The following is a 12507-nucleotide window of genomic DNA, read 5'->3' on the forward strand; positions in this document are numbered from 1 at the left end:
TCACTGTATTATTACACTGTAACAAGGACACCTTAAAATAAAGTGTAACCCCTGTTTCATTCAACATACTCCCAAATTTGACACTCTACTACACCTCTACCTTACACCCCCAACACCTACACTACTGTTCAAACGTTAAGAGTCTGTAAGATCATTAATGTTTTTGAAAGAATTCTCTTATCTTCACCAAGGTTAAAAAAACAGTAATATTGTGAAATATTATTACAATTTAAAATAACTATTTTCTATTTTGATATATTACAAAATGTAATTTATTCCTGTGATGCAAAGCTGAATTTTAAGCATTATGACTACAGTTTTTAGTGCCACATGATCCATCAGATCGTAATATGCTGATTTTGTGCTCAAGAAACATTTCTTATTATTAACAATGTTAAAAAAACTTGTGCTGTTTATTTTTTCTGTACTCTGTGATAAATTTTTTCCCGATTCTCTGATGAATAGAGAGTAAAAAAATAAATAAATTTAAAATAGAAATCTTTTGTAACATTATAAATGTCTTTAATGTCACTGTTGAACAACTCTTTCAAAAATAAAAAAATCTTACTGACCCCAAACTTTTGAACTGTAGTGTGTCAATGCAAAAGGTGTCTTACAGCCCTGCCCCAACCCATATCATTGCTGGAGTAACACAATCCAGCTTGTAGACCTGTTTATTATGGTTACAAACAAGATCATGATGTAATCACTGAGGCTACCTTCACACAGTGAATGTTCGAGATTCACAAGCAAATTTACTAACAGGTGCGAGTCTCAAATTGTCCCGTAAATACAACAGCAGACAGGAGTGGGTCAAAAATGCCTGTATGGACATCTCACTGAAGTCTTTCTCTAACATAATGAATCCACAAATATTTTGTCTATTTCGAGATTATCGATATTGACCAATAACTACTTCATCCTCCTGTCAAATGTGGATCATTTTAATGATGTTATCATATGGTATTATCGTGTGTGTACAATACAAACAGCGATCGGACAACCTGATTTCTAGATATCGGTATCATCATTGGTCAATAAAAAAAATGTATCAGCAATATGCCCATAACCACATCATAACCTCATTTAGCACTACAAACAGGGCTGATAACCACATTCTGTAGCTGTGTGAACATAGTCAATAAGATTTCCCTGAACTGCCTCTGACACTCTATATTCAAATGCCCTCTTTAAAGGGAAACATACACCTTTGCACTGGAAAAACAGCTGCACAAAAAAAATGGCTGCATTAACACCTCTAATACAGAGACTATATATATCTATGCAAAATGCAGATAGGGCCTCTCTAAACACTAGCATGCTGACAGGAGGAACCACGACATAAACAAATACAAACAAAGCAGTCTGCAGAGTTCAAACAGCATTACAGGAAGAATTTACATGCAAAAGGGAAGTTGAGATGAAACTATGAAACATTTGTAAATGAGGTAACCAGCTGTTAATGCACCAAATGCAGGTAAAATGCAAGCAGAACAATCTAATGGAAATGCAGCAGAGTGACTCACAAACATTGTCCTGTAGAGGGCAGAAGTGTTCTCACAGAACACCAGCCCAGCAGAGCGGCGCTCTCTCAGACACCCACTGCCCACGTACCCCTCAAAAACACTCTTCACCCCGAACGACAGGAAACCAGAGCAGGGCAACAGAAAGAAATAGAGGATGAATGAAGAAAAGGAAAAGTGTAGTAGGAGAGGTGATGTCAGATGAAATAGGGAAGGTGGAGCATTGAGAAATAAGGAAGCAAAAAAGAAAGCTAGTGTGTGTGTGTGTGTGTAATACTCACTGGCAGATTTCTGGCTGAGTCCAGGCGCACCAGCAGTAATGCTGATGAGAGTCCATCATTGGCCTGCCCTTTATCTGCTTTAATGCTACTTAAAACCTGAAAAGCAACACAAACAACTTTCATCAGTGTGTGTGTGTGTGTGTGTGTGTGTGTGTGTGTGTGTGTGTGTGTGTGTGTGTGTGTGTGTGTGTGTGTGATCTACATTGTGGGGATCTTCCTCTAAAAAAAATACTAAATAATGTCTAATTTTACATGCAATAAGATGCATCCCTATAACTACATTTACCAAGACTAACCCTACTGTTTCGGCTACCAAACATTTTCGGCCGAAATCAGTGACCGAAACAAATGTTTAATTAGCGGTTCTCCGACGGCATGTTCTGACTGTTTAGCATCTATTGATAATAATAAGAATTGTTAAAACACAAAATCAGCATATTGTAATGCTTGTGGATTAATAATGCTGAAAACTCAACTTTTCCTTCACAGGAATAAATTACATTTTAAATATATTAAAATTGAAAATATTACTTTAAACTTAATAATATTACAATATTACGGTTTCTGCTTTATTTATATTGAAAGACTTCTTTCAAAAACATTTAAAAAATTCAACCCAACCCAACTTTTGAATTTGTTATTTGATCAGTTAAGTCTGAATCGTTAACAGAAGTCATATCATATCATATATCACTATGTTGTGTTTAAGGGGAGTGTTGTGTTACCTCATCGAGTTTATCAGGTGTAGGGAGAAGAGAAAGCCATTCAATCTTCAGGTGAAGCTTCCCTTTAGCGATATCATCAAGTAAAAACCACTGCACACAAACACAAGTCAGGGGATTTATTATATAAATAAGTTTAAAATAAGTTTACTACATAAGTTTAAAACATTTATTAAAGGGATAGCTCACTAAAAAAAATTATATTCTGTTGTCATTTACTCATCCTATGAACCACATTTATGATACTTTATGGTATTTTTGTCACCCTTTCACTTTCATTATATGGAAAATAGTGGCCAAGACATTCTTCAAAAAATGTTCAAAACATCAAACGTTTTTTGATTATACTACTAATTTAAGCACTTTTCTGTACAAACTTTTAGCTCAGATATTTAAAAACCAAGCTGAACAGATCTAAGACCAAAATGAGACAAAAAAAATTAAATTTTACCTCATCTACTTTCTGTTCCTTCTGTAGTTCATCTATGTTGAGAGTAAGACTAAAGAATACAGGAGGAGAAACATCAGATTAACACACACACAATGGGTTTCTATGTTTTATGGGGACTTTCTATAGACATAATGATTTTTATATTGCACAAACTGTATATTCTATCCTCTGACCCTAACCCTGCCACCTAACCCTAACTATCACAGAAAACTTTCTGCATTATTACATTTTCAAAACAACATAATTTAATGTGATTCATAAGCTGTTTTCCTCATGGGGACCAAAAATGTCCCTCAAGGTCAAAGATTTCTATTATTTCTATCCTTGTGGGGCCAAAATGTAGGGAATAGATTAACCACAGACACAGAAAATCTTTATGGTGGGTTTCTGAAGTGTGACTTGTGATTAATTGATGAAGTTCAATCACAGAGATTACCTTCCCAGAAAATCATCCTTATCTGTGTCCTCATCATACAGCTCTATCTCCAAATTCTGTCCTGAGTGATCGTACACACATGCCTAAAACACACACACATAAACACCTCAGTTAGCAATTCAAAACATGTCAGTGATAGACACACTTGCTCACAAATCAGCCCCTTACCTCATATACTTCATTCCATTTAGGGTTTAACGAATCTTTGATGACTTTGGATCTGAAGAGCTGATTACCGATTTGAAGGACCCCATACGGGTCCGACTTTCCTTTTATCATACCACCCAGAAACGTGTCCTTCGCCACCAGGTCCTGTGCTTCCAGAAAGTGAATCCGCAGAACTCCCTACACCAAACACACACACATTATATGATAGAAATGTTATCTGTACACATGTATGTGAAGCGTGTATATGTGTGTGCGAGTCACCTTTGGAATAGGGAAGCGGAGTCTGGAAAGCTGTTCATCATTTACAAGTGGAATAGTGATTTTGTTTGGCAGCACAAGAAAACTGTATATGATATCCTGAATAACACTGTCACACAGACCACTGTAAGAGAGAGATAATAAATTAAAAAAATACATATATAAAAACGAAATAGTCAAATGCGTTAAATTCAGTCTATCCACCCACCTATCAATAAATACATACAGCTTATGAACCATTATTTTCCAAAGATTTTTTGAAGGGCTATTATAGATCAGAAGTTGTATGGGCCACTTTTATTATACTTTTTTGGTAATTTATTCTTGATAACTGTAGTTAACATCTACTTTCTTTATCACTGTATAGTAAACACCCAAAAGTTATGGCTGCTACTGTAAGTAACAACAACTGTGTTCCACCCAAAAACTTTATTTTGGAGTAAACTATCAGTTTCAGAGCCTGGATGACTTAAAAGTACTTAAATGAAAACATTATTAATAATAAAATGTATGTAAATATTAATGAATATATTAAAATGTTCCAGCTTAATTTAAATGCTAAAGACAATAAATACAATCATGTATACGTGTATATATTCAGTATGTGTGTGTACGTTAAAGCTCCATAACGCTTCCTCCATCCTCCCCCAGCAGTTTTCCATTAGTAGCATTCTCATTTAAGTATTGCCATTTATAGTCATTGAAACCTCTTACGTCCCCAGTATGTTAATGATTCCATCTTGCATTATTTTTCAATTAATTTGCATTACTTGAACATGTACTTCATTTAAGAGTGATCAAAGACTTCAGATTGATTTCAGCTCCGATGTCTGAGCAGAAGAGAGCATGAAATATGACTCTTCTGTAAGGGTGTGTGTGTGTGTGTGTGTGTGTGTGTGTGTGTGTGTGTGTGTGTGTGTGTGTGTGTGTGTGTGTGTGTGTGAGAAAGACAGGGGGAAAAATATAACAAAAGACAATATATCATTTCCCACGCCTAAACCACACCAGCTCCACCTATAATATGACTATAAAAGGAGAGAGAGTGAGAGAGAGAGAGAGAGAGAGAGAGAGAGAGACTCTCTGGAAAAACACATTAAACTCTACATTTGGACACACACATTGATCCTGGGGCGGCCTTTAAGATAAACAGATTATTAAAAGACCCCATCATCACCATCACAAGTGGGTGTAACATCTGATGTGGTCTGACAGGAAGAGCAGCATTTCTGAGACTAGAGTGAGCGTGCATAATGTTTGTGTTATCTGCGTCACCTCAAAATAGGTCATGTGACAGCATGTGTGTTTCAAAGGGAGGCTGACTGATCCACTTTCCAGTTTCATGAAACTAACATATTAACATGACTACATTATGTATAATGCATGTGTGTGATGGCTGACACGTCACTCACTTTATTCCAGGAATGTCCAGCATATTTGTAAGACCCGTCCAGTTTATATCCAGAAACTGAAAGAGATACAGCCACATTTAACATGGTTTAATACATTATGGTTGTAGATGCAAATGCCTGTGTTTGTTTCCTTCTTTCACAGCAGTAACAAGACCATTGAACTTATATATAATGTTAATATAACAGCAACTGCCCACTTTTTCAGCAGTCTTGGTTCCGGAAGCATTTTTCCTTCCATAGGAACCTCAAAAAATTCTTCAGTAAAGAGTTTCAAGCCATGAACCAAACCAAAAAAACTTTGTTTTTTAAGGCAAACAAGTATTTGAAAATAGGAAAAAGACAAAGGAACAAGACTGTATATGTATTTTATGAAGGATATCAATTATTATATCCAGTCTACAGTGGCACATGATCCTTAAGAGATATTTGTAATATGCTGATTTGGTGCTCAGAACAATGTCTTAGTATTATCTTAGTTGAAAAAATGTTGTTCTGCTTAATATTTTTGTGGAAACCGTAATATATATATATATTTTGGATTCCTCAAGAGAACAGCATTTATTTGCAATGGAATTTTTATGTATCAATGTAAAAGTCTTAAAACGTAATGCATCCTTGCTGAATAATTAATTCCTTTTTTTGGATCAAGACTTCCAGGTAAATTTATTAAAAAAAAATTTTTTACTGACCCCAAACTTTTGAGCGGTAGTGTACAAATACATAGGAAGTCTGAGAGTGTAGGAAAGCAAACTCAGTTACACCATTCAGTTCCAAACAGAGAATTACTGTTAACATTTAGAATCATGAATCTTAATTGCTTTTCTTTTTTTCTTCTTCTTTTTAAAAAAAAAACTTTTTTGCTTCAGTTTAAATGTTGTAATTTTGGTTTGTTGATTTGGTCCAAAGATTTAACCCTAACCTGATTGGTTTTTAATTGAAAGTTGGTGGGCACTGACAGTTATAGTTGAGTTTAATGCAGAACCTTTCTCTTAATGTTTAAGATACTCATATTAAAGATAGAGAAGTAAAGTGTCCAATAGATCAATATTCTGGATCAAGACATCCAGAAAATAAACAGCTGAGAATGAGATGAACGAGGAATAGATTTAGATATTTCTACACAGTTTCTGCAGAGCAAGTCAGTGCAGTGCTCTGAGTCTGATAAAAAAACTTTAGTGGAGTAACAAGGGTGCGGATTATTATTAAATAACAGGCACATTCTCATAATTCATTATATTGTATGATCATCTAATGTAGGCAATATGTCAGGTATGTAGTATAAAAACGAATCAGATACAAAGACAAAATGAAAGCAAATTCTTCTGCAATATGTCTGTATGTCTGTGTGTGTGTGTGTGTGTGTGTACATGGTGGTTAACGTACGGGTTTCTGGAGGAAGAACACAGACAGGGCGCCAATCAGAGGCATGTCTCCTAGCAACGGGTCCATGACGACCCTCAACACCCCATTAAGCTACACATACAAACAACAAACAAATAGATGGTAAGCAAAAAAATGTAGCAGTACAAAATATAATGTTATAGTATTTTGCATAATTAATCTGACATTTTAAAACACAGTATGCAAGTGTTGCCGCTAGAGGTTGCTTATTCAAAACAAAAACACATTTTTTTTATGCTTATATGCCATTGTCGGCTGCTGCAGCTTCTTTCGATAAGTTGTTAATGTCTATTACAATTAAAGTTACGTTTAACATTTTCTGGTTCCTGCCTCCTCCTTCCCTGAACTTGAAGTTTGTCACAGTTACGTTTGATCACTTAAAATCACATGATTTTATATAATAAAATAGCCGCGAGGGCTGATTTACTAGTCATACAAGTGGGTTTATTTTACAAAGTAAAATTGTGGGGTACCGCAGCGCTGTTTTACTTGATCAAAACAATCATACTAAATACATTTGTGTATGTTGAAAGTTATGTTAACGTTCGCTTGGTGGCTGCTGGTATGAGACACTTGTTGCACACTGCAGTAAGCAAGTTTGATATTAGAATATCATATTAATAAAAGCTGGATGACTTGTGTTGCTAAATGGCATTTCATTCATTTTAAAATATATTGTATAGTGGAGAAAATGCTGTATTACTGTTATTACAAATAAAGCTCTTTCTGATTATGCTATGTTAGCCACTTGACAAAATGGTGTAGTCTGATTTAATTTTTGGGTACAAACATGTTACTTACAGTAAATCAAGAAAACAAGAGATTCCATCAATAAGACTAACAATGTTGAGTTATATAACACAGATTAGTTTTCTGTCGATAAAGATATTCAAACAGTTGTTCACCTGTCTAATAAAAACACATAATATATTAAAACGTCTTTTGGTGTTTCCATGGTTTTTATGAAAGTAGAACCGTAAATTGAAGGTAATGCGGATATGACGTCATTGACAGGTGACGGAATTAGGAGGGCTGTTACACTGGATAAAATTGCACATTTCTCTGGTTTTAAACATTGTTGGAAACATATGGGATAATATAAGAACACAATTGAACAAAATGTATAACACTGTGCTATTGGTTTTTGAATATTCTAAATAATAAAATCTTACATATTGTGCCTTTAATCGCATTTTTACTAATAAAATATTGGAGAGAGGACAGGGAATCATGGGGGAAAGGAAGAATGAAAGAGAGAAATATTGGATTTCAAACTTTCTGGCATTAGCACTACAGCTGAATGTGTTGCAGCATATGCATTAACCACTAGGCATTTTAATGAAAATAATTCTTATTGCACACTTATTGTGTAAATCGCATGCATTATATGTGCAGGTGCCCGGAGTGATACTGCTCAGGTCATTTTATGATACCACCACCCTTCCTTTCCGTATTGTTTCCTGTAACATCTCCACTACCTTCTCCAGTTAAAGGCAAAAAGCTCATAAATAATTAAAAACTTTTGCATGCAGATATAAGAGACTTCCATTATTTCCAATGCCTGACCTTAATCTAACAGAGAAAAGAAGCTCTTCTGACATGAAGTTCAAAAGGCTCATGTGTGGTTGCTCTGATTGTTATCAGGGTAATGGGGACCCATTTAAAGGGATAGTTCACCCAAAAATGAAAATTCTGTCAGTATTTACTCACCCTCATGTTGTTCCAACCCTGTAAGACCTTCGTTCATCTTCGGAACACGAATTAAGATATTTTTGATTAAATCTGACAGCTGGATCACTCCTCCATAGGCTTCTAAGGGATTGAAACTTGCCAGCCCCGAACAGTTATTAAAGACATCGTTAAAATAGTCCAAGTGACTACAGTGGCTCAATCTGAAGTTTATCAAGCGACGAGAATACTTTTTGTGTGCAAAAACAAACAAAAATACCAACTTTATTTCAACTATTAATTTCCTCATATGTGGCCTCAAAGTCAGTTAACGTAGTGTGATTGCGTAGAGCTACGTCACACGTAGGCTCACTATTGGCCGACGCTGGTCGTGTGTGATGCGTGTGAGGTATATCAACAGAAGCTTACGCTGTTACACTAGTAAACTGACTCGAGGCCCACAGAGAAGGAAATGAATAGATGAAATAAAGTCGTTATTTTAGTTTTTTTTGCGCACAAAAAGTATTCTCGTCGTTTGATAAACTTAGGATTGAGCCACTGTAGTCACTTGGACTATTTTAACGATGTCTTTAATAACTTTTCGGAGAACAAGTTTCAATCCCTTAAGAAGCCTATGGAGGAGTATGGAGCATTGATCCAGCTCTCAGATTTCATCAAAAATATCTTAATTTGTGTTCCCAAGATGAACGAAGGTCTTACGGGGTTGGAACAACATGAGGGTGAGTAATTACTGACAGAATTTTCATTTTTGGGTGAACTATCCCTTTAAATGTAAGCAACTTATGCAAGTGTAGTACTCCCTTTAGTGATAAATGAGAGTGAGAGAGACAAAACTGTGTTTTATTCCAGTGGTCCTCTCTGTGTTGTTTGAGGATAATCCACAGTCGTCATGGCAACTCTCAACTCCCAACTGCCACTCAGAATTTAGAAAATGCAACTGAACTGTTCGGTGCAAACTCATTATAATTAAAGTAAATTAAATAAAACATATACTGTAGATAAATTGAAATAGACATATCTATATATATATATCTATATATATATATATACAAAATAAAATGTATACAAATACTTAAATATTTTCGAGACCCAAATATGCTGGGTGGTCACACAAGCACCACACAAACAGGCATGTGTCACACAACTGTCTCTCTGTCTTACCTGTATGCTCTTGATTCCTGCACGGCAGTAGTATTTCTTAATGTCCACATCAATTTCAGTGTTTCCGACAAAACTACACACAAAAAAATTTTTTTTTATGAGTTTCAAAAATGGTCATTAATGAGTCCCAGTGGTTAACTGTGTCTGTGTACTTTACTTGATCTGTAGGTCCATAATAATCTGTCGTTTATTCACATTCTCTGTATAAACTTTCACTCCATCCACCCTGATAGGCTGCAGACAAACAAAAACGTATTATATTTTGAGTGTAAGAAAAACGTGTGGGTTTACAAAGCTGTACAACAGGACAAATGTTGAATATGTTAAATATGAATTTAAATATGACTAAACCTTCCTTTGTGGATGTCCTCAAAGGTACAAAACATTTTTTTATTTATTTATAACATATATATATATATATATATATATATATATATATATATATATTTTTTTAATCTCTTTTTTTGCCAAAGGTTTCATTTTAGGGCTAGATTTAGGGTTTGAGTTGATCTGTAGCAATTATAAATAGCTTTATGTAACACAACAGAAGTCTTTGGTATGTCCTCAATGGTAAAAACAGATAAAAATAAAGTGCTTTTATTTATTTATAATAAATAAATCTATTAATACAGTATAGTTAATACATTACACTAATTTAGATATAATTAAACCATCATAATATAATTTAATAATAGTTATAATCTAATGTGCTTTTTTATTTATTTTTTATGTTTTTATGGGCATTTTTTCAATGCAAAACGTTTTCTTTCAGGGAAAGGTTTAGGGTTTGGGTTATGGTATGTCCTAATTTAGATAGCTAGGTAAACATGTGCATGTACCTTGTCCCCCATGTCTATTTTGGAGAAGGTGAAAGTACTAAGGTGCGCATTGGCCCCCTGCACTGCTGGTTCGATGGTCTCTTTGAAGATTTTATCTACAAACTGACAAATATATGGCCACATCTGATGCACAGTCTGTGAAAAGAAAAGAGAAAGAGAAAGAGAAAGAGAAAGAGAAAGAGAGAGAGAGAGAGAGAGAGAGAGAGAGAGAGAGAGAGAGAGAGAGAGAGAGAGAGACTTAATATCCTTAATACTCTTGAGGAAACATTTCTGGGTTAACCTAGATGCAGATCTATTTTTATGAAACCACCCCACCACACACACACACATACAGTACCTTGTTGAGCCACTCTACTCTCTCCACATCTGGAAAATGAACCTGAAACAGAAAACCGATTGAATAATCAGAATGAATCAGAACTTATTTCATTTGAATGGCAGATTTATACACATTCAGTCTCATTTGTCACAGCACATCATCAGCTGACAGTAGCACACATCACAGCTATTAAAATAGTTATAAATATTTGTATTCTTTATTTTTTTATAATGACACATTGAGTCTTCAACTGTCAAGCGTGTAGGGAAAGATGCATTGGTTCATGAGTTGATAAAAAGAAGGGCTATTTATTCCAGTTTTACTTGCTATTTGAGGTTTGTCATTCAATGGACTTTAGTGAGGGGTAGACACAATATTTCATTTGATGCAATTGAATGTAAGGCTGTGAGGGATAGTACAATCTGCTTCAATTAAATACTGCATCAATGAAAATATGTAATGAAATGTTGTTTTAATCTTAGGTTGGCCACTCTTTATTGACAGAAACATTAGAGAGGAAAGGTATTGTGGAGACGGAGAGAATCAAATCACTGCATCACCACGGCTCACTGCTAGGCCATGGCTCACAACTTGAATGAACTAGTATTATTCTGATTACTCATCATATCCATTACTCATTATAATAACATAATGTGGCTGTTTAACTGGAACATTTCGTTACATTGCTGAAGACCAGCAAATTAAAGTTGCCAACAGAACATGCTCGCTCAATCTCTATCTCATAGAGAGCGATCGATGCAATTAGAAAATCTCTGGATTAGAAATCAAGAATTTAAAACAAAACAAAATACTGGAAAGAAAAATAACAGGAAACAAATTATTTTCATGATAACCTCCAGTTGGAGGTTCTTGACCATCTGCATTCTTCCACAGATGCTGACCCAACATACAGGATGACACTTATGAGTCAGCTGCTTGAAAGGATCAGTCATGAGTAACTGGATTGAATTGCTCTAAAGAGTTACTCTCTTACTAATTCAGCTGAAGTGGTTCTTAAACCTATTTAAATGAAAAAGAATGCCACTGATCCCGATCTGATATCTGACGTGATGCAGCCTGAATCATAATCTTACACTGTTCGTTCGTTGGCCGGAGGAGAACTGGTCCCCCGACTGAGCCTTGTTTTTTCCAAGGCTTTTTTCTCCATTCTGTCACCAGATGGAGTTTTGAAAGGAGGGATTGCCACTGTTGCCTCTGGCTTGCTTAGTTGGGGACACTTAATATTCAACAACATTATTGATCTGACTACTGCACTGCTGTATGAGAAATGAACTGAGCTGGACAATGACAATTTTTTTTGCAGAACTGCTTTATAGATTAAATGAACTAATCTAATAATTGTTAAACCGAAGCTAATTTGGGTGGGTTTCTCCCATCCCCATACAATGTCACTTCTCTGTCTTTTACGGCCATGACGAGAACGTCGGTCTCCTCGGTGTGCAAATCCGCCATTATAATAACAATCCGCCATGGAACAAGCACGATTGCTTTTAAAGGGAATGAGAGATGCCGTTCTGATTGGTTTATTGCACGTTACGCCCAACCACACCTATGAGTAATGTAGCTACTTCAGACTAACCTATTTTAGATTTGCGTCCGGTGCAAGAGTCATTCATCCCGCCAGTAGGCTATAACACATTATTATTATAGCCTATAACAGCAACATTGCCCGAGATTCGCCCACAAAGTTACTTGTGTTTCGCGTTTGATACTTGATTTGAAACAATCTGTACCGTATAAAGTGCTATATAAATAAAGGTGACTTTTGACATTAAATTTAACACAATGTTAAACCATTTACAAATTTTCAATATAGCCTATATGGTAAG

The 12507-nt window shown here is 35.3% G+C and overlaps 1 protein-coding gene across 2 annotated transcripts in view; it reads right to left on the reverse strand.

The window, feature by feature from the left end:
- Positions 1-12507, reverse strand: part of esyt2a (extended synaptotagmin-like protein 2a) — a 31830-nt gene that overhangs the window by 10053 nt on the left and 9270 nt on the right. For both annotated transcript variants that reach the window (XM_077221763.1, XM_077221762.1), the window contains exons 2-13: positions 10676-10717; positions 10339-10473; positions 9657-9733; positions 9500-9572; positions 6632-6721; positions 5249-5304; positions 3843-3963; positions 3582-3758; positions 3414-3496; positions 2978-3026; positions 2530-2619; positions 1805-1900 (exon numbers count right to left, since the gene is read on the reverse strand). In XM_077221763.1, the coding sequence (XP_077077878.1) occupies positions 1805-1900; positions 2530-2619; positions 2978-3026; positions 3414-3496; positions 3582-3758; positions 3843-3963; positions 5249-5304; positions 6632-6721; positions 9500-9572; positions 9657-9733; positions 10339-10473; positions 10676-10717 (1089 nt within the window). The remainder of the gene's footprint in view (positions 1-1804; positions 1901-2529; positions 2620-2977; positions 3027-3413; positions 3497-3581; positions 3759-3842; positions 3964-5248; positions 5305-6631; positions 6722-9499; positions 9573-9656; positions 9734-10338; positions 10474-10675; positions 10718-12507) is intronic.

The sequence above is a fragment of the Siphateles boraxobius genome, unplaced genomic scaffold (assembly GCF_051911475.1).
Source record: "Siphateles boraxobius isolate OS27281-9 unplaced genomic scaffold, OSU_SipBor_1 86, whole genome shotgun sequence".
In the NCBI taxonomy this organism is placed as follows: domain Eukaryota; kingdom Metazoa; phylum Chordata; class Actinopteri; order Cypriniformes; family Leuciscidae; genus Siphateles; species Siphateles boraxobius.